We start from the raw sequence: 23,896 nt of genomic DNA on the forward strand, positions 1-23,896 counted from the left end.
CAAAGGAAAGGAGCATAAAAACACAAAGCATGTCAGTTAATGCTTTCAGGCTTTTTCATTGGCTGCAAACACTTGCTCATTCAGTCGTGGATAAACAAAATGGCATCAAAAGGAGCTTTAGTCAATACAGGGAACGCTCTCTGCTGTCAGTTTTTAACTTGAAATACATCAGGCCTTTGCTCCTCTCTTCTTTTTGAGTCTTCACAGGGGGCCTGCCATCTGTCACACCACAGAGTCACACACAACATACCCATCATGTACAGTATATGAGCAGAGAAACACGCCCAGAATCAAAAGACATATCTTGGAATATACAGTGGAACAAACATTTTCTGAGAGAAAAATGTGCAAATGCACACTAGTGTGCACACAGTCTTTCCTCACTCGGAGCTCATTCATTCTTGTTACAGCAACATAAAAGTTATCAAGCATGCTGTCAGGGGGAAAACAGGAAGACAAATCTGGGCAGAGAGAAAGAGAGAGAAATAATGGTGCAAGTTTGGTTTCAGTGTGACTCGTGGATATTTTTCTTTATTATGTTTTCTGGGACACAGTGTGTGGACACTGCTGTATGTTTTCTGTTTACAAGACCGCGTGTTTTGTACTATTACTATAGATGACAGCTATCCAGACAACAAGTACAGTGCACAACCTTTATAGTGTTGCAGTGTCATCTTTTTGAGTTGTTGCTTCCTTACAATAAAGTCCTGAACAGGTCAATAACAGCAGATCTACATGTTGTACATGCTAAGTTACACTGTGAAAATAGTTTGATGGAAATGAGCATAGAAAAAAATTATTAAATAAAACATACTGTAAGATATCATTTGTGTGTCAGTCCAGCTCAAATGAACTTGATGTAAATTAAAGTGTTGTTGCTTATTTACTATGAACGATCCAAAACCTGGCAACCGTAAAGATTCAGTAGCCTCTGATCTCCAATTATACTCAATTCTGGTTATTCAACTTAAGCATCCTGGCTTAAGTGCAAGAGTTCAATAAGATGCTGATATACCAACCGACATAAACTAATACAATTTTCAAACCAAACTAATATCACACTTCTTCCTGGTGAAAGCAAAATGGCGTAATCAAGCTTTTGTTTATCAGTGAGAAAACGTTGGCATAGTATTGAAAACTGGTGCTATGTTGTTTTTTTATGTAAAAAAAAAACCCAACCTATAGGCGATATACTATAAAAAGAGTAAAGTGTTCAAGACGGAAACCTGAGGAACACCAGAGACGAGGGAAGCCGTTGATGAACTGAATTCACCTGACTGAACAGACCTTCTGATCAGTGAAGTATGACCACGCTTCAGTGCACATAGCCGTGCGGTGAAATATGAATTTCCAAATATAAGTAATTTCCCCCTCAATACACAACTCATCCTTATTTAGTATCATTTATGCAAAGCCAGAGAGAAATAAGTTCACTTTAATTCTCTGTATTTTCTTACACAGGTGTCACATTGACAGGCTTGCAATAGTGTCCAAATATTGTGGAAATGCATCAAAGGCTAGATGAACATCTCTCTCTGCTCCTCGTCTGGATCTGTCAGGTTTCGATGCTCCTGTACTTGACTGTTTTCTTTTCCCTCCAAGCTGTCTCTTTCACCATCTTTGTTCAGCATTCCCCTTTTTCTCTGTCTCTTTGCATCTCACTTTCTTAGTATCTCCCCAAACGCAATAACTTTATATATGCTGGACTGCATTAATACCCCAAACTACACAGTCCTGTTCTTCTGCTCTTTAGCTCACATGTACACATGTCTGTCAGGTTTTATTCCTTCCCCTCATCTGCTCCTACTCCATCTGGCTCTTCTGTAAAATAAAAGCTGAATGTCGCCTTTGGCTATGCACAAGCACTTCAAAGCCCTCTTATTTTCCTCTCTCTCTTTTCATCGTGAGCAGGTTAAGTACATTTATAACCCCAAATAACCTTTTTCACCATATGGTCTTTACACAAGTGTGTCCTTTTGAAATTTCAAAGATGGCAGCGTAGAAGACTTTTATCTCAAGGGCCACGGAGATGCTATCTATACAAAATATGTATTCTGTTTGTCGGACACCTTACAGGTTGGGAAGCTTGACTCAACGTAATTATTCAGCTCTATAAAAAATTAAGCGATTGCAGGAAGCAACCCCAGGATGGATTATTACTCCTATGTCCTTGTCTTCTTAAAAGAAGCATATATATATATATATATATATGTTCCCTTTGTCTGCGACAGACTGGCGACCTGTCCAGAGTATACCCCGCAGAGTATACCCCGCCTCTCGCCCGGAACGTCAGCTGGAGATAGGCACCAGCAACCCTCCCGACCCCACCGAGGGACAAAGGTGTATAAAAATGGATGGATGGATGGATGGATGGATGGATGGATGGATGGATGGATGGATGGATGGATGGATGGATGGATGGATGTTCCCTTTGTTTGTCTAAAGCAGGTTCTAAGTGTCCAGGTGATAATGCAGTTTACGTGGGCTTCTTCATTCTCAGTGTTAAGCTGCATAAACATAGTGTCTGTTAAAAATCTGTTGGTCCTGATCCGAAGTTATGAAGATAACAGTAAAAATTTCTAAAGAAATTTTACGTGGCCTTCCAAAGTGTACTCGTTAGTTGGAACCCAGCATTCTGGTGCTAAAAATTAGCAGCAATGTATCAAAGCTTTAGGTTTTTTTTTACCATTGTATATAGAATGCTTATTTAGTGGTGATTTCTGTATTTTAATTATAGGGGCACTATACTTTTCTTGTTTTTTTAAAGAGAGCTGTTTGAATTAATAGCTTTAAAAACTCATTTCATTAGTGTCTTTTTTTTTAATTTCGTTTATGCCAAATCAAACATAATGAGGACACTGAGGACAGTGTGGAAATAAAACCTATCTCTGTTTTTCGTAGTTGGACGTGTTTGGCTCATTCTCCTAATGGCCACATAGATTCAAACACACTGGAATATATTGAATATGCTGCATACAATTTTGTAGGCAGTGGAGTCATTGTTCCCATTTTGTGCAACATATTTAAAATTCTCAACTATAAGTTAACGATTGATGTATCATCACACTTAGTGTCTATGAAGGCAGCACTTAATTAATTATGCATTATTATGGCTCTCCACATAATCTGTTTGCTTCTGTCAAATTAACTAGCTGTGCTGGTAATGATGTCAGTTTTCACTTGGTGTAACGCTGCTACCCACGCTCTTATGTTCACTTGTACGCTTGGGTGGCAGTTGACATTTAAGACTCTAAAATTGCAGCAAATGTCCTGGCCTTCTTGTGCTCTTCGCACTTGCTCATTTGTTTGCAGACAAACAAATGTATACAAGGGTGGCGAGAATCATTTGATATTTTTCTCATCAATATTTCACTGCTTCTTATTTTCTAATCTGGTGAGATTTACTCCTTATGAGGAAGGAGTAAGCACATTTTATTTCTGCCATGCCTGCACATTGTTGTGGGACATATGTATAATTTTTCTGACTATATGACAACTTCTTGATTACTGAGCTTTAGTGTGAGATCTGGTATCTGTACATCAGTGTGCACCTTAACCAACAAGCAATACAATATATGTTAGTGATGTACACTAAGGACAATTTAGCAAGACCAATTTACCTAACAGTCAGTTTTCTAACCAAGAGTCTTCCAACAGAGTTTTGGACCACAAAATGCAAGCAGTGGCATTTTTGATGTTACTTGTGAAAAGCATGTTACAGTAGTCGAAATAAGAAATAAAAGCAAACTCCTGTTTGAAACACACTTTCATAGTTTGGACATGTTTCTCAATCAATAAAACTGTTCTGAACTTGTTGCTTTTCAATGTTTTATATAATAATAATAATAATAATAATAATAATAATAATAATAATAATAATTTGAAGATAAATTATTTCAAAAAGTCTTTTTATGTCCAATCTAGAAAAAAAAAGAAAAGAAAAAAAAAACATAAAAAGGGTGAATGAGAAATTCAATTATCCAGAATGCTCAACATAAAACTACCATCCATTTTCTTTACACCCTTGTTCCTTAGTGGGGTCAGGAGGGTTGCTGGTGCCTATCTCCAGCTAACATTCCGGGCGAGAGGCGGGGTCACCCTGGATAGGTCGGCAGTTTTTCGCAGGTCAACACAGAGACACACAACCATGCACACCCCCACACACACACACATACGGACAATTTGGAGAGGCCAATTAACCTGACAGTCATGTTTTTGGACTGTGGGATGAAACCGGAGTACCTGGAGAAAACCCACGCATGCACAGGGAGAACATGCAAACTCCATGCAGAAAGGCCGGGACCGGGAATCGAACCTTCTTGCTGCAAGGCAACAGCTCTACCAACTGCGCCACTGTGCAGCCGCATAAAACTACAGTGTCCATAAAAAATATTCACCCCCTGGATTATTTTCCCATGTTTATTACTTTTATAAATCGTTCATGATAAACATCATTTGTTTTTTTGGGAGGGTTTTTGGACAAAAATACCTTACCAAAAATAAAGCAATTAATTTAATTGACAAAACTGATTTCTATAAAAACACAACAAAGAAAAACGTTTAGCATAAAGTAAGTAAGTGCATTTATATTTACCCCCTTGAAGTCAATGTTTATTGGATACTTTTGGCTGCAATCAGAGCACAGAATCTGTGTGGGTAAGTCTCTGGATCAAGGTTGATTTATAAAAGCAATAAAAAGAATAGAACATCCGAAGAAGTGAATCAGATTATACGCACTGTATTTTTTTGTTGAACATCTTTTTGCTTTTGTCTCATCACTCAGTCTTGTTAAGTGGAAGCCTATCAATGTCCTACAACTTGACTTGGCAATATTTGTGCACTCTCCTTTGCAAATTTTGTCAAAACATGTCACCTTGAAGGACAGAGTTCTCTTCGGTTTTGCAGTGAGCCTCCTGGGACCCCAACCCCCTTAAAATGTTTCTGTCTTGTCTTTTCAATGAGTTCATAGAAATTTTTAGCTGTCTAACATTTTCTCAAATTGTTGATGATCATTGTATCACGATCCTCTGGGTGTTTTGTAACTTCTACGCAAACTGTGACTTTAGCTAAAGGATCCAAAAGTGGTTAAGTCAAGAAAGGACAGCTGAACTTTACTTAATGTCAGGTGTGAACTCAACACGACTGAATGCTGAAAATAAATTAGAAGGTGCTTCAGCAAAGTCAGTTTAAAGATGTTCGCACTTAAGTAAAGATGTTGATGTTTTTTGTCCCCAAACACAGTACATTTTTGTTTTTATATGTAGACCATACAGATTGCATGTTAAATTATACATGGAAAAAGTTTGCAATGATCTACCATGATCTGACTATCTGAATCATAAAGTAATTTTAAGTTATCTTGTGTATTATGTCAATATTTTTAAAATTAATGCGGAATAGTTTTGTTTTCTAAACTATGGGGGAAAACAAGTGATCTCTCTGCACATCAGACAGTTTAGCAAGAAACCAGTTTCAGCTGAATCACTAAACTCTTTGTCTATCACTCTGTCTCTAAGACACAGACTGTTCCAATTTCATTAGTTGACTTTATGAAAAACTGTAAATATGCCACATTTTGACAGGCAGCAAATATTGTGTTGGCATCAATAGAATGAGTCCCAAGGAGCTATTAGCTAATAACTTGGCTTATAGTAGATGATCAACAGCAAGATGATGAACCTCCAAGTTCTTTTTTCAGGTCTTTTCTTGCTCTGCTCCTCACTTGTTGACAGCTTTATGCCCTTGACATTTCTGTTGTTGTTTGCTTGTTTAATTTTATTAAATGCTAGATTGTATGATGTTATAAAAGAAGTTGAAGAACTGTACAGAAACAAGGCAAAACAATATTTTACACAGTAGTCTTCATGATTCTGCATGATTCATGGATATTAATATAAATAGTTTAATTTACACAGACTGCTAAAACAGCATTGTTGTTACCTTGTTGGATTAAGATTATATTTCAAGATTTTTGTAAAGTTGACAAAAAATATATATTTTTTTACTCTAAGATGCTGAATAGTGTATTTATAGATATTAATATCAGAAAACCAGAATATTAACATTTTCTGGTTGCGATTCTGTAAAAGTCCTGCTATGATTTTCTGGTGGCCATATTGTTTGGTATTGTTTGGTTTGTTGTTAGTCCAATAGAAGCTGGGAACCACACGGTGCAAAGCACTTCAGGACACAAATTAATCAAATAAACAGACGTCATTCAGAAAACTTCTGGAAACTGTTGTCACCTTGTTCTGAAGGTTGCTGTGACTGGGTGCTTATTTTGGCTAAAACCAAAAGGTCATGGTATCATTAGAGAGCGATGGGAGCGACGACTTGATGCAGTTTGCTTTATTGACCACTCTTGCATGAATAGAGAGCTAGGGGGTCTGCAGTGACAGAGCACTAGAGACTTGCTGGCATGTTTTGCTGGATATGTGCCGGGAGAAAAGGGGCAACAAATCCCTTTATGAACTTGTGTGCCAGTGCCAAGATGGAATTTTATACAAGCAGTCATGGGCAGCTGGAAGCGTTCAGTAGCTCACTCGGTGTACAGCCATGTTTGAGTTTGTCTGTGAATCTCATCCCAACTGATTCATTTCATTGATTATGAATACTGTTTAAGCTCGGTTCCTCTCAAGTTAAAAACCCATAGCTCGGATGAGCCAATTGTGGTAAAATTCAGAATATCTAATTGGACTATGTTAGTGAGAGTAAAGTTTTACATGCTTGCAGATGAGCTAAACTATCCGTATTGAATGTTTATGTGATGGTGTCAGTATGCATATATGCATGACTTTGAACAGTGGGGGAAAATGTTAAAGATGAAGAAAATAATTAGGCAAACATATATGCCACTTGCTTGAAATTTTAATTACTCCAGTGCTTAAAGCACTCAAAACACACTGCTTTAGGAGTTAATCAACTCCAAAGTAATGCTGAAGTGTCTTTAACTTGCTTTTGTGTTTCACCTCCCTCCAGTGCTTGGCAGGAAGGAAAGTGACTTATTTTTACAAATGGAAAAATGTTTTAGCATTGTCCCAAACATTTAGGAATTTTCCTCTTTTGTTCTGAAGGGTATCCATTAATAAATGTGTGTGTGTACACGCATGCACACACACAAACATGCACACATGTAATCACTAACAATTTGCTAACATGCATGCACGTCGACTGTCATTTTGCAGTAGTTTCACCTGTGTTAATTGGGAAGTAGGGAATTTTATTCTTATTGGAGGAACTTTGACAGAGTCATGCATCATTACGGAATTCCCCTCTGTGTCTTAATAATTAATATGTCTCCTTTGCATGGTGATTTGCATTTGTCTGCATATGTTCTTTACAAGGTTCGATTCTCACCATTTTCCAGAGTTCTTTGCTGCAGTACAATGGTTGAAAAATCTCTCTGTCCCTCTTTCCTCTTGTCATCTCTACTTCCCCTCTGAAATGGATGTCCTAAATTATTCTGTTGAGATGAAAAAAGTTCTTTCTTTCTTACTTTTTTCTAATACTTTTCTACTGAATCCATTCATTTATAACCCCTTGTCCAAATCTGCGATCTCAACCGCAGCTAATTTAGCTTTTCATCACTCACCAAGCTTGTATCTTCATGCACATCAATGCAGAATAGAAAGGACGAAATTTTTTTACAGCTAAACAGAAGAAATACTTTACCTGGGATTCAGTTGAACAGCTAAACATGTTTCTCAAAAGTGTAAATAGGAAGCGGATATCCTTATTAAGTTTGTGTTTCTTTAGAGGTGATGGTGTTATGAGTTTATCCTGTAACCCATATTTTTCATGGGAATCAAATACCTGCTTTTCATTTCTCACACTTATCCTGGTCAAGACACTTCATCTGCCATGCTGGTTGGTGGTCAGAGGTCCCAATGTGTGTGTGTGTGTGTGTGTGTGTGAATGGATGAATAACTGAAAGTAGTGTTCAGCACCTTGGCGTCTAGATAAAACGCTATAAAAAGACAGGCCGTTTATTTTAAAGTTTGATCATTTTGACAGTTAACAAGTTAACAGTTGCACAGAGTAATGTTGCATTTCATACAGAATGTTAAGCTGCACATTCACATGTGTAGCAACATTTTAAAAATGGCAAGCTATGCTTGATATTATAAACCATTACGCCAAATGTGGGTGTACCTACAAAATACCAAAAAGCGAAAGAAAATCCACAAACAAGTGTAAAGATATGATGGAGAAAAACCAGAGAAGGACGTACCTCTGTCCTAGCGAAGCAATAGCAATAAAAGCCCCACAGCCATAAACAGAGAAGCACAGTTTCTTTTCCCAGGGGACACGTTCATCTCCTTGACTTTAGAATGGATTGAGTTGGGACACAAAGAAATATAAGATGTCAGGTCTCTGAAAGGATTGAGGGAGGATGGAAACATAGCCAAAGGAAAGAAGAAATGAGAAAGAAGATAAACGGTTGGACTGTAAGCTAGAGTGAGTTTTATTCACACCAAGAGAGGCTCTTACAAGGGGAGTACATATTTTCTCTCACTGAGAGAAAATAAGTACTAAAAGTTCCGTTTAGCTGTAATTTAAGAACCTCTCTTGGTGTGAATAAAACTCACTGGAGCTACATGTACATATATATTTATATATATGTACATGTACATGTTTATAAACATTATATGCCACCATATTCAATAAAACATCTGTGACACCAAGATGTTGGTAATTTTTTGAATACATAATGAAACGATGAAGAGAAGAAAAATACAAGAAAAGAGCAGAGAGTGAGGAGGATGATGATCATGTTGTCAAGATCAGGACAGCAACAACATTAGAAGATACTAAAGGTGGGCAGATGGCAAGTTCTCACTTTTCAGTCAAGAAATTAATACATTTCTTTCATAAAACTTAGATCGGAACAAGATAGACTTATGAAACACAAAAAAAAATACTTTGAAAGAAACATCCACTTTGAATCCCAAAGTTGAGATTGTGAATAAAAATGATTAATATCTTGTGGATTGATAACTATTCGATCGCTTCAAACCGTCACCCTTTTTATTTGTTTGTTTTTGGCACTGGAAGTGTTTAACAGTCACCAAATAGGAAATGGGCAGAGAGCAAAGGGGAAAAGATGTCAGGAGTTGAAACCAGGACGACTGCATTGAAGACTGTGGCCTCTGTACGTGGGCCGCCCGCTCTACCGTTTTCTTAAAGAAAAAACTAAGAAGCACTTTTAAAAATGGCAAAAGAGACCGGATAAATTATTTCAAAAAATATCTATTTTGAAAATATTGACCTTATTTCTTGTGATCAATTTTTGAATTATATTTATAGAGTGCTCCATATTAACTTAAAGGATAAAGAAAACAAGGGCAGTAGTATGGCTGGCAGTTTTCTGGAGATAGGAACAGAATTTTAAGAAGCAGTGAAGCAGCGACCTCAAGGTGGGGTAAGGGGCTTTAATGGTAGAGGGGAGCTGCACAAAATATGATTTAATTGGATTTAACACATAATTGAGTTGATGGACAGATGAATAAAAGGATAGATTAATGAAGGGGAAAAAATTTACTGTTCTACATTAATGCACCAATTTTAGACACAGTTAAAGGGACAAGTTGAGACCAGATAGAAGGTCGAAGGTGAAAAAAAAATGGATTAGTGAGTATTGAAAAGGAAAATGCTAATGGTGAGCAGGATGATAGAAAGTAGGAGCTCTATTTTGAGTGCAGCGAAATTCTGGACTTAACAATAGTCACTTATAAAGTAGAGATGTCTCATATTTAAATGAGTAACATAGCACGAAGAAGATGCACACAAAAATTACAAGGATGAAATTAAAAGCTGTCCAAAAAAAGATACATAACTAAGATATTTCCAAGAAATAACAATAAAACAAGAAAGAAACGTAAAAATATGTGCCGGGGTGTTCTTCTGGTAGCTCCGTTAAAAATGGATTCAGTACCTGGAAGAATTTTGATGAATAATTGAGTGTACCAAATACAGGAGGCAACAATTCTTTAAATGACAGGAGGGGTGTATTTATCTCATAAGAAAATAGACAAAAAGCAAAAAAAAAGGTTGTTAAATGTGGTCCAATTCTTAGTTTGTAATGTTCCCATTAAATGTTAGTGAGAAGATTGCAGAAGGAATGGAGCCAAAAGGGAGTTAAGGATTAGGAACAGATTGTATTTGCAAGAAATCACTGCTCTTGTATTTTTAATCAAACAGAATAGTAAGCAGTCATCAAATGACGCTGATAAATTTCTTGAAAATCAAGTCGAAAAGGCCAAGCTATCTTTAACATATTCTGCGTCCCTGACCGCATTAATTCAAGAGTTAGTTCCCTCAAGCATTGTATATCAGCAAACAGCAGTCAACAAATCCACACAGACACATAGTGAGGCATTTATAGAGTAGGGCGTATTTTCAGCCCGCCAGCGGTATGAGTAAGCATCTCATGCTGCCGTTCGATGCTTAGCAGTGTGTATGTCACAGAGCATAGCAGCAGATTGAAACTGTGGATCTAGAGCAATACACAAAACAATTCTCAGACACAAGTAGGTCATCCTCACTCTCACCCAACAGCATAAGTCTTTAGACATGGAGATAAAATCTTAAACATGGATGGATATACAGTCCTGGCTATGGTAGGATTTTGGTAACTTGTTACTTGAGTGTTCTTCTCTGGCTGGTCGCATGTACTTATCTGCTTGAAGTGTGATGGTACGATGTTGATTTTCCATTCAGCTTGTTGAATATTAATTAAACCAAATGAAAATTAAGTGCAACTGAATTATTCAAAAACTGAAAAATACAGCACTTGCTCCAATTTACACTCCAATTATTTATGAAACGTCACACATAACAGGTGGTACAGAAGGGTTAGGCAGTAGATGGCACATTGCAGTTAACACTCAGGCCTTCATCTTATATTTATTTTGCTATTAATGATGCTCACACTTACAATATGCGCAAGAAAAAAAAAACTTTTGGGAAATGGATCAACGTTATGCACTGAAGATACAACCTCCTTCGTGCTTGGCTCTCAGTAAACACAAATTACTTGAATATTTTCACATGATGTGTGATTGCTAGACACTGAACTCGTTCTCTCGAAGAGCAAAGGGTTTTTAAAATATCAAATTTAAGCATCAGTAATGTTGCTCGTAAGGAACGCTGTTTACTGGTATGCTATCAACTTGGGGCATTTCCAGGGTCACACAACCTTAGGTCAGCCCTGGATGATGAGCTGAAGCCATTGCAAAGCATGTCAATCTGTTGGATGTGAGAGACAAATGGGGAACAATTAAGTTCTGAAGCTTTTAGGTGGTTTTTCCTTTTCATCACTGTTGAGTCTTTAGTCTTTGTAGGGGGGCTTTATGAGACAAGTTTTTCTGATCTTGGTTTTTCATTTTCAGCAGCCTAGACCTGTAGCACTTGTTCGAGTGTTTTCAGATCCTCTCTTGAGCAGGTATGGCTCACTGAAGCAGATAAAAAGTAAGATATTCTATATGCTGCCGTTTGTGGCATTGTAGTGCCGCCAAACAACAGCATGCTGCATGACTAGGCAGCGAGCACAACAGCTCCTCCACAGGATAAACAACCGGCCCACTAATACGCCGTCCCACTGGGGAAACTCCTGGTAGTCCCACATGCCAATCTGCCCTGGAATCAACTAAGCTTCACCAACACATGCTTGTCATATGGACTGAGATTTTTCCCGTGTCTTGGTAAATTTCTACTTACTTAGCACTTTGCAAACAATTAATATAGTCTGCTGTTAATTTCTTTTTATGACACATACAGTGTTACTGTTCCTCAGTACTTGAAGTTTATACTGTAGTATATTTTTGGTTATCTAGCCTCTTTTGCAAAACCTGTAACAGATAGAGCAAGATGTGAAATCAGAAAGTTTAAGAGACAGGATATTCCTTTGACCCGTGTGAAAATATTTTCAGCGTCTCACTGAATTTAACTTCAGAGATGTTCTAGGGCTATGGACACACTCTTCTTTTTATTGGTTTCCTCAAGTATTGATTTACTTGCTTCGAGTCCAGCTCCCTTCCCTCTAATTTCCACGGTAGGTCACCAGGCCAGAGAAACTGTAGGACAATGTCTCAGTGTGATAAAGAGTGCATGGCGGGTGTCAGTGAGTGAAGGGAAGAGAACTGCCGGGAGAGAAGCATAAAAAAATGTCAGTCACACCCGAATGCGAGTGAAGTGCTTGCAGTTCATTTACTCTGAAAGAATGACAAGCAGGAGACTGGTCCCAATAGCATGCTTGGTTGCAGAAGACAAATGTACAATACACGCTGACATACAAAACATGTTAAAATAGCATGACATCCTGGTTTTGACTTTTGAAATTGTGCTTAAACCAGTGCAAGCATGATGTCTGAGTTTGCAGCTTATTGCTTTGGTGTGGGACATGTCATGAAGAAATGACATTTGCAAAACTAGATACGCCAAGAACAATTAAATTTGCAAATTAGATGAACCTCGTTAAGAGTCCCAGAGGCCAACAGTGGAAGCATTCAAATGTGTACATGTTTGACCTGAATGACTGACATTCTTTAAATGAATACCTCGACATGAGTACTTGACAAATCTTTACTTATTTACTGGGAGTTACCCTGCAAAGATTTAGAATCCATCTGTACCGCATTAAGGGAGGTAACGTGTTTGTGTGGGGGCTTGCTGTGTGGTTTGCGTTACTGGAGGTTAGCTGAGTGAGATGATAGGTGAAAGATTCCAAGCGGCTAAATTTTCACATTGTTTGCACTCCTACACAAATATCTGCCCAAACGTCCATACTTGCTTTGTGGTTAAAGTGTCGTCACCGTTCACAGCTGTGATTTTTGTTTTTAACATTGAGAATCCGTGTATACTATCTTGCAACACAAAATGGGAGAGAGGACTATTGTGGATTTTTCTATCTATTATTTCAATATTTGCACATTTCAAAAGTATTCCACAAGTATTTTTTTCCTCTTAAGTACGATCAAATTTTTCTAACTTACTTGCTTCTCATTTTGCTTCCCATTTTGCTCATACTAATTTTTCCCCTTCAATTTTTACTCTCATTAAACTGTTCACTACATCAGAGTGATGTAAAGTTGGCCTGTGTTAACGCAACGGGTCCTTTAAGTCATTAGCAAGGAGTATTAATGAGCTGAGTGCTTAGAAGCCCCCCACAGACTAAAGAGTGTGTGATGTAGAGGGGATGAGGGCACTAATTCTCCAAAGTGCCCTAATAAATGGCGGATTAGCAAAGCCTTCTATTAGCCAAAGTCTTGATAATGCTAAGCTAATTCACTATAGCTAGACTAGGCCGGTGAAGCTAAAGTATTAGTTACCATGACCACTGTAATGTGGAAGTGGAGTCTGCATAAAGTCTTTCATCAAAAGCGGCTGGCATAGTCACCTCTGACATATAGAGGAATGCAGACTTGCACACAGAACAGCAATTCACACCTAATGTAAATCCACAGGTGTAATTTTTCTCTCCTAGATCCCCAAAGGCATGTATGGACTTAATTAATAAGTTACTCCTGGACAGAAAATGAATCCTGGACTCACTGATTTTAAGAATAAGCACTAAGACTAAGAAATATGCTATGACTTAGTGAATTTTAATCATATATTGTTCCACTTTAATTAATTCCTAAAAATGTGGACTTATGGAATGGCCAGTTAGATTAAAACTGCTTTCACTTAGACTCATTAATCGTCTACATCAATGTGCAGGGAAATGGATGACTGAACTAACGTTTTTCAGCTCAGACTCATGGAAAATTGTTCCTTATAATATTTAGGCTATTATAAGCACAATGATTTGTGTTCATTTATTTAAAGACATTGATTCCAAATTAGCCTGGTTTCACTAAGAAACAGTTGGAGTGACAACCGAACAGTTAGCATATCGACTGCAAAATTGTCTACCATTCACAATCTGTGCCTTGCTGTCTTATTCAGATCCGTTTAATTTAAGAGCCACAAATATCATTAACTTGTTTCCACTAAGAGAAATAGTGAGTGTGAAAAGAGCCTGAACGTTGCATGTGCAAGCATACATGCATGTCTTTCTATCTTCACAAGGAATTTGCATTGGCTCCCTTTTTTTCCATTCCTTTCTGTAGTCTAACCCTGACATGTACCTTAATCTAACGATTCCCAGTACATGCTTAACGCTAAACCAAATCTAAGCTAAATTCACACCATAGTTCTAAGACAAACCGAAAACACAGCACTTCTTCTTACGGGGTCCAGGCTTTGGGCCCTTAAGTAGCAGTCAGTCCCCACAACGTAGTACCTGTTAGGAAAATGGTCACACAAGTCACCAAGCTGTTAAAGAAAATGTTGCACATTTTTTCGGCATGAAGTAGTAAAAGTTTGCCTAAAAGATGCAAAGGTTATATCTTCAGTTTCCCTCTAAACAGAGAGCTGTGTGATGATGCCAGTGACAATTTTGTTCAGTTCATGTATGTTATGAAAGAAACAGCATTATTAAGTTCTGTGCTCTCAAAAACAGTGAATACTGCTCATCAGTGCACTCACTAACAATGTACACTGGTACATTGAGTATTTGTACAGATTTTTGTCAGAAAAGGCTTTTCTGCAGTTGCTAAAATAAAACACAGCTTGACAATTTGAAAAGTATTCACAAACTTGAGATTTTCTACAGCTTTTGTGCAAACTAACATCTACAGGAGTTGTCATATTTAGTAGCTCTCATGTGCTGTCACACATGTATGCACACATACAATGCTTTTTTTCTGCTTTTCTCAGCACCATAAATGTGTCTCCCTAAGCTCTTTCTTTGAGATATTTTTTATTTATTTTCCCCTTTTAGTTCCTTTTCTTTCTTTTGGCTCGATTTCTGCACTGTCAACAGAATACTCCCAGTGGCATTAAACAGTGTTTATTGTGTATTTTAAAGTGCTAATATACATTGAGGCTACCCAGGGTACAAATCAAATTGTTTTCTATTCACATTTTATAAAATATATTTTCCTGCTTTTTTGTTGTTGTTTTGTTTTGTTTTGTTTTGTTTTTTTGTTTTATCTAGTGGCACTGTGATGAGATTTTATTCTACTAGAAGGTAAAGTAACACTTTTAACAGTGAAGGACACAGTCAAGAGCAATATGGGAGTGGAAGTGAAATACAGATCAAGATGGATGAGGGATGAAAAGCAGGCACAAGGACATGAGGACAGAATGTGGGAGGTCGGGTTGTTAGAAGTTTTGAACTGAGGACAAAGAAAAGTAAGAGTGGGTATAAATCAGAAGAAAAATATAGCAAGAGAATGAGCAACTGAATCAGTAGACACTGCTGTTGTCAAGAGAATAATCAGAACACGAGGGAGAATAATGTTTCTTAGTAAGGATCCTAAAATAAGAGTCGGGGCTGATGATGGAAATAATTGTGAAGAAAGTGTGTTAAAAAGAAGAGAGGACGTGTGACTCCAGACTGAGGACAATGCAGAGCATTCGGTGGTGCTGTGGGGCAATTAAAATGAAAATGGCCATGAAATGATTGGGACTGAAAGGTATGCACTCAGAGGGGTTCTTTTTGACAAGAAGAGAGATAACAGGGGAGCTGGTAGGAGGTAGAGGTGTTCTGATAGCACCGGAAGCCCAGGGGGGAGAAAAGGTTGGCACACATTGTCTCTCAGATGAGGAAGCTTCAGTCAGTAGAGCACAAACAACTGAAAAATTAATGATAAAGCCCAGCAAGGAGACGCGATACTTTAACTCTTTAAATCTCAATTTGCGGTCATAGTGAGAGGTTCAAGAGCATTCTATTGTAGTTTTTGGTTTCCCTTGTAATGACCTTTATTTTCAACATATCCACGTCTCCACTCACCAATAAAATAGCTTCAGAAACTGCTCGACTGTCATTGACAATGAACATCTGAAACAACTGATTTTGTTTTTATAATGGTTGTTTTTTTTTAGTGTCTAGTAAATCTCTTTAACCGTTCTTCATCTCACGTGAACCTTTCTAGATTACGATCAAGACATGATATTGTGATATGGAAATAAAATGATTGTTTTCAATATTTTTTCTGTAGATATAAAAAAGGTGACAGTATTGACCCAGAGCAATGGCAAACTTCAAAGAAGTTGTCTTGACTTGTTGTTTGAAGCAACCACTGCTGAGTTTCTTATAGAAGCTGTTCTAATCCCGCCCACCGAGTTTAATAGATGTTTTTTTTCTGACCCTCACCACCTTCACTGGGTGGAGGGTACATCCTGGGACAGAACTGGGTCTTCTGGTCTTATCCATCCGTTCCTCCAGACTCTGCGACGTGGGCGGGCATCACCCTCTCAGAGATTGAGCTGTGCCCACCCTGGTCTGGAAGCTGCTTTTTTTATTATTATATTTTACCTCTAAGTGGCTAACTACTATTCCAATTCGATTTGATACAGTAGATTTGATACACATACAGCACTCCCCCCTACGTATGTCCTCTCTCTCCGGCACTTCTTTCAGCCGTTACAACATGTTCAATCCATTAACATGTGATAACGTGTTTTTCCGAGCCGCCTTTAAACGCAACATGAGCGCTAACACGCTTGCGCGGCCCCGCCGATTTAGAAGAAGACCTGCTGCTGCTATGCAGAGCGGCATGTTGGTGTGTGTTAGCATTATGGCAGCAAACCAGCAAAAAGAAAATAATTTTGCAGTTTTTCTCCCCCAACTGACCGAGTGAGTTGAGTAATGCTGTTGGATCCAGGTAACGTTTGCTAAATGATGAGTAGGTGATGCCAATATATCACTTTAAGCTTGTTAACGAGAACAGGCTCTGTTCAAAGGTGGATTGTAATGCACTGGTTACATGCTTGAGTAATTTTTTGGGAAACATGGTACCTAGTAGTTTTACTGCACTGTACTTTTTTCTTTTGAGCATAATTTTTATCAGTCCAGCCCAGTTTGTGTTGTTCAGGTGAACACCCAGGTACTTCTAAGTGTCTACTATTTCAAGTATTTCAAGTCAACTCCCTAGATGTTTACTGGTGTCAGTGTGGTAGGTCTGCACCTGCACAAATCTACCACCAGCTCCTTGGTTTTCTCCGCATTGAACAGGAGGTGGTTTGCTGGGACCAGTCCACCAAGTCCTGAGTCCATTTTCTGTACTCTGATGATGATAGACTCTTGAGTAAGAGCTAGTCAATCTAGAGTGAACTAGACCATAAACAGCCCTGTACATCTTTTGTTTACCTGAGGCCGGTTGAATAATAGATTATGACCACCTAAGGCTTTTAATCACATGTTTAGTCTTTGTGGAAAGAACATAAAACTACATGCTAGGTTTTCCATGCCTCCTCAAGTGGCTGCTACAATGTGATGCATTTATGGTAAATTTATTACCATAAATCAAACATGACAATTTGTGCTATAAAATATGTAATGGTAGAACATAAAGTAACCAGTTTTTCTCTTGTTTTCCCCTTTCCTATTCTCCTTACCCCTCCATCTAGCTTGCGAGCTGATGAACCGTGGTATCCTGGCTCTGGTCAGCTCTATTGGCTGCATGTCAGCAGGTAGCCTTCAAACACTGGCCGATGCCATGCATATACCCCATCTCTATATCCAGCGCTCCCCAGTGGGAACGCCGCGCTCGACATGTCCGCCCACCAGTCGTATTCCTGGAGCTGACGACTACACCCTTATGGTTCGCCCACCTGTGTTCCTCAACGAAGTTATCATGCAGGTGGTGTCTGAATACAGCTGGCAGAAGTTCGTCCTTTTCTACGATTCCGATTTTGGTGAGTCAATTAACTTTCCTTGCCCGTCTGTCTTTTATTGCTAACTCTTCCCTCTGCAACAATAAGAGACTACATACTGTAAGGCCAATGATTACCAGAGTACAACATAATTGTTCTAATTTAGAGAGGACTTATTTTTTTCATTTGCTGTAATGGTATCAGTGACCTCCCTGCAGGGAAGGATTTTAATACATTTTTAACCATATAGTGAAGACTAAAACCTTGCTCTCTCCAAAACATGCATATAGACCTGGATTGATACTATCATATGAACATATTTACTCGCAATAAAATATATATATATATTTCTATTTCAGTTTCTCATTCACCGTTCTCTCTTTCCAGGCCATTAACCATAACATTAGGCTTCAAATAGCCTATGTCTCATTTATAATGTGCCCTAGTGCTAGTCGAAAGCGTCACACTACACGGTATATTTTTTGCCTTTGTTATTGTGCATGCCTGTTCAAAGCCCATTGGTGCGTCAGCATGTTGTTTATCTATCTGTCTAGTTTCTCGTGTTCTTTCTGAGGTTGGTCTCTGCAGTTCCCTGAATTCAAAATTGAAATCGGATAACAAAGGTACAGGCAGAATTTCTTCATTGTAAAACAAAGCAACTAACTGAATTCAGATACAGTCCTGTCAGGGTGTCAACTCTCCATCATGGCCAATCTCAATTAGGTGGGTTGCTTTCACTCTAAAAGTATAGACTAAATGTCTAGGTTCCAACCACAAACATTCTTGTGTTTTTATATGAATTTTATATATGATAAGATAAAACAAAGTTGGTAATTATTGTGAATTTGAAGAAAAGGAGTCATAGTTAAAATGTTTACAAATAAAAACCTTAACATTTTCAAATCTTAAGTGGTGTGAATTTTCCCCAAAGAGTCAGCACTTTCAAAAAACACATTTTAGTACATTTGTATTTTAAAGTCTTCCATGTTAGGTCGTTATCAGCTTTACATACCTATGATATCTGAAATGATTGCCAAGTTATCTTTTCTAAATTTTTAAGTCTTTCCACAGATTTTCTATTCACTGGGCTATTCTAACAACACACTTATGCTTTGAAGGAAACCAATGTTTCGAATCTAAAAAAGTGCAAGGTTTAAGTTCAGTGCTTAACGAGGCTCACAGAACACAGAGCATGCGAGGAAGCTGTGTATTTCTGGACATAGGTCTTAATAGGTCTTAATTTTAGCAGACACACAAAGTGTGAAACTAAATAGATTTATTTAGTGTACATTGTCAAAATAGAAACATTCCTGTCAAAACAGGACACAAAAAATGCTGCATGCTTTTATTTTAGTATATTGGAGTGCTGGAAAAGTGTCTTTACTGTGTAAAAATAAAGAAAATATCAATCAGCAGATGATACTAAAAGCTGCTGTCAGAGTCCTGATCAACACCAGGAACATGGATCATATGATAAAAGTTCCTAACACTACAGTGACTCCAGGTTTGTCAAAGAAAAGCTTTTCAGCACTAAATGGTCTTGGCTTTTGGTTTTTGTCCAAATATGAACTATATAGCAACCTTAGGCTTTCGTAGACCTGTTTACTCAACATTCCCAGAACCAGAGCAAAACAAAGTGAAGAAACATTTAGTTTCTATACTCCTCTGCTCTGCAACAAACTGCCTGTAAACCCGTTGGTTCCCTTAGATCAAGATAAATGTTTTAATTAACTGCAGCTTTTTTCTGACTAATGAACTGTTTAAAACACTAGTTTCTTTTGTGCCTTTAATATCTGTATTTCAGCATCTTTTTCCTTTCAGTAATACTTTTATGCTTGTGCTTTGTTTTCTTTATGTCTTCCATGTTACAGCATGTAAAGCACTTAGGATTACCTTGTGCATGAATGGTTCTCTATATCTAAACTTGCCTTGATCTAAACTCTGTGTGTGATCTCCGTTCGCGCACAGCATGTTCGTGGAGAACATGGTGCTAAATGGCCTGCAGACGACCTGATTATCAGGTTGGTAGGTGGATAGGTCAGTCAAACTTTATTAACAAACCAGCGTTTTGACAATTATCCCAGCATGCACCGCGCGCTTCTTCTACGGGCGAAAATGAAGTCGGCGGCTGCTTACTGTAGTTGTTGTGGCTCAATATTGGTCCATATATGAGGTGCACCGGCGCACTGTCGGCTTTTGAGGAAATTGAAGGTTTTTAGGTGCGCCTTATAGTGTGGAAAATACGGCAATATTTTAGGATCAGCCAAAATTGGTCAAAGGTTACCTTTAATGACGTCATTCATAGAAGTTCATGTCTGTGCAACAGAAAATGCCAGTAATGAGAGTGTGATTGGTTTTAACCATAAAATTGTACATATGAAAATCAACTGGGTTATACAGGTGAGACCACTGCTGGCCCAGTGTTCCTGATGGGTTAAAGCTTTCTAACACTTTGCATTTTGAATCTCACTTGAATGACTGATGTAAGTGTAGCTGCTTTGCTGCCTAATGGAAAACGGTAACCGTAACGCCCTTCAAAAGTAGATGGAGAAAAGAATAGCATACCTAAAAGTTTCAGCTGTAAAGTGGTGAAATGGTTTTCTGCCTCAGGTGATTCTCTTTCTTTTCTACTTTTTGTTGATTTCCCCTTTGCCATAATGGAGCACCATTCTACTTACTGAAGTCAATTAACACAATTGTATGCATCGATCTCCAAGGGGATCTCTGCATTGGATTGGTTTAGAAATGCTTTCTCCAGACTAACCCTTTACCGATTTTAAAGCATTTTATCTGTGAATTGAATACCCCAAGTCACGCACCTTTCTATGTTTGCCATCTATAGTAGCATGCAAAAAACTCAACCTTCTTTTTATATTTTCTTCTGGCAACAGCAGCAAAGTTAAAAAAATCTACTCAAAATTTCATGTGATACACCAACATAGAGTAATTCATCTTTGAGAAGCAAAAATCTGTGCAACATCCATTTGCGATTCAAGTTTTTGGTTATGTTTCTACCAGCTACGCACATCTTGAGACTGAAATCTTTGTCCATTATTCTCTGTATGAGAAAAGAATGTCTATGAACATCAGTCCTCATTTGTTGCCACAGATGCTCAACTGGTTTCAGGTCCAGGCAGTTTTAGTCATAACATGAGATTGTGAAAAAGATGAATGGGGCATGAATACTTTTGCAAAGTCTTGACCTTATACATTCTGTAATCTGGAGAGGCTTTCAGTACAAAATCTTATTTCTTTTGCACCAAAGTTAGCACACTCCATTATGCACCATAAGGTTAAGTTCTTTAGAATTGCCTTTGAATCACCAACATATATTTAAGCCTCCCAGTAAAGGATTTTCACTCTGACCTTTACTTCAACTAATCAAGTGTAAAATTAGGAACACCTTTTGTCCGTCTCCAGGGAGCCTTTAGTAACCGCTTTTAAATCCCAAATTTGCCCCATATGTTGTCGCTTAGTCTTAATATCTGCACAATAGACACAGACACATATACATGAATGCACTCACACATTTGTAACCCCACTTAAATTCCTATATCCCCTCTGTGCTTTGTAACCACTGATTCATCACTTGAATCCTGTGGGTTTTGCCAATGGTGTTCTTTCAGCCACTGAAGGCCCTTTAAGGATATCACCATTTCTCCCTAATGACCTCACCCTCAGCTCAAGGAGGAGGAGAGAGTTGAGAGCACCAGAGAGAGAGAAGTGAGAGAAAGAGAGAGAACCAGAATTTGAAATGGAGTAAAAGAAAGAGAGGGTCTTTTAAGATGATAGCAATGTTCCCAGAAGGCCTTGTCTCTGTACAAGGAGTTCTTTAGAGAACAGACGGTCGAGTGTGTCCTCTCAAATGAAGCTACAGTGCAACTGTCCCACTCCTTATTTTCAGCTCTACTGATGCGTCCCGGACACTGAGAACACATGTTTTCAATCTACCCCATCTTTTTCACTACTCTCACAGTTTACCCCTGCTTCTTTTTCTTGTCTCTCCTGTTCTCTACTCAGTTGTTTCACTTTTTTTTTTTGTTGTTGCTGTTTTTTGTTTTTCAGTGTTTTTAATGTTCATTTTCCAACTAAACCTGAAAACATGAGTGACTATTTTTATTACCTGCTGTGTGACCTTCCCCATAATCCCATCTGACAGAGGAAATAGTGAACTCTCGCCACAAAGCAGAGGTTGCCATATAGTGTTACACTAGCCCTGTTTCCAGGTTTCTTTTACTATTTAGTTTTTTTTTCTTCTTTTTTTATCAATGGCATGAAGGGCCTGAGGCGAAGTAGAAAAATAACTTAGCTGAACAAAACATCAAATTAAAATGCACCATATTGTCCCTGTGTTTTAATTTTAAAATATGTAATGAATAAGTGCAATTTATTTTCTTAAAGCTAGCGTGTGTTAAAATATTTAGAGACTTTAAAATAAGATTTTATTTTGTCTGTTAACCATTACATGAAAGTTGTGTGGGTGTGTTAGTGTATAATCAGCAATTAAAAATATTTTAGCACAAGTTCATTCATTAAAGCAAAACATTCAATTGTGACATCCTTGTGCAAATGAGGTCTTAATCTCATTTAATTCATACTAGATAGTACACTGCTCTGGACTGATTCTCTGCTAAAAGAGACCAATTAATTATTACTGTAACTAAATAAAATGATAACCTTAAATTAATTTCCAATGAATTTTAACATTTGTTTTTCCTTATTACTACTTGAATGAGTTACATTTTAGTAATTAACTGGTAAACACTAAAAACATAACAATACAAAATGAGGAATTTGCCACTCTTTTAAAGACAAATCTTTGTGATCCTATAGATCCTATAAGCCCCAGTTTACTCTGTCACTTTGTACAAAGAAAAAAAACTTTCCCAACTCCAAACCATTGAAACCGAGATTGGTACCAAAAGGGATGAGCTCAAATACTGTATGTTCCTGGTGATGTGTTGTGTTGCTTTTAAAGTTAATTCATAATGGTCGTAAAAGTTCATTAAAAAGCCTTACATTTAACTTGCTGAAACCTGCAAAAACCCTGGTTAAAAGATGTCTGGGTAGATGGTGTTGAGTCCATAAACAGGATCCTTGTTCATGTCCCTGAGTAGTTGAAGTGGTGCAGAATAAAGTGTAGACTCAAGTTGACATCATCATTTGCCAGTAACCTAGCTGCAGGGGGCCTGTAATGTCCTTCAGTTGCTCAAAGGATTTCATAACCACAGAGGTCAGTGTGACAGACAGACCTGGAGTCATTTAATCCTGTTATGGTGCATTTCTTGGGGACCAGGATGAAGCAGGAGGAAACTTCACAGAGCTTCAGATACCTGTCTTCACTCAGATTTCTAGGGCTAGTTGGTCAATACAGGCCCTGAGGGATGAGGAGACATTGATAGGTTGCTTTGAAAGAGCAAATTAACATGTTCCTCTGAGGTCTTATGTCTAGGCAGGAGATCTAAGGGGAACAGGGTGGTTGGTGTGTCGGGAGCTTGTGTTGCAGAGTGAGATGTGGACGGGTTGGCGGGAGGTGTGAGCGGCTGCCTTTCAAACCTGCAGTAGAAGTTGTCATAGGTGTCTGCCAGAGAAGGATTCTGTTCAGGGTAAGAGGATGAACTCCAGTAGTTAGTAAAATTTTTTTAACTATTCCAAGCATGTGGGCTCATCTGCTAAGAAGCTGTTGTCTAGCTTATTGTGTAGTTTCTCTTAGCTGCCCTGATCTCTTTGGTCAGTTTGTTCCTGGCTTGCTTACAGGCTCCGATCCCTCATGCTGTAAGACTCTTGCTTGAGTCAACGCAGCTGTGAAGAGAACAAAAAGTTAATGTTGTTGTTTAGGTGCAAAAGATCTTTGCATAAACATAAACTGATATACGAGATTCAGCAAACTCACTTAAATATTTGGTTGAAGCTCCATAAACATTCCAATCTGTGAAATCAAAGCAGACCTGTAACTTCTGCTATCCAACAGCCTTAGAAGTTTAAAATTTCCACCTGTAGGTCAGAAGGAGACTAAGCAGACAATGATCAGAATGCCTTATATTTGACAATATGGCATTTCTTTTTTTTAAAACCTGTGTAACAATGGACCTGTGTGTTTTTGTCTCTGATTGGACACTTGATATTCTGTCTGTATTTGGGAAGTTTATTGGAGAGGTTTGCACTCTTAAAATTCCTAAAAACAAAAGAGTCT

General features: G+C 38.1%; 1 protein-coding gene across 6 annotated transcripts in view; it reads left to right on the forward strand.

Annotated features, from left to right (window-relative positions):
• The window catches only part of grid2 (glutamate receptor, ionotropic, delta 2), a 446,512-nt gene that overhangs the window by 203,967 nt on the left and 218,649 nt on the right, over positions 1-23,896 (forward strand). For 5 of the 6 annotated variants that reach the window (XR_014088939.1, XR_014088940.1, XM_081610703.1 and 2 more), the window contains exon 3: positions 17,458-17,745. Coding sequence is in view for 4 of the 6 variants with exons in the window: in XM_081610703.1 (XP_081466829.1) it covers positions 17,458-17,745 (288 nt within the window). In the remaining 2 variants the exon portion in view is untranslated. Of the gene's footprint in view, positions 1-16,600; positions 16,713-17,457; positions 17,746-23,896 lie in introns of those variants that run through there. The other variant, XM_008418415.3, reaches the window with a different exon arrangement.

This window comes from Poecilia reticulata, chromosome 9, assembly GCF_904066995.2.
Source record: "Poecilia reticulata chromosome 9, P_reticulata-male-v2, whole genome shotgun sequence".
NCBI lineage: Eukaryota > Metazoa > Chordata > Actinopteri > Cyprinodontiformes > Poeciliidae > Poecilia > Poecilia reticulata.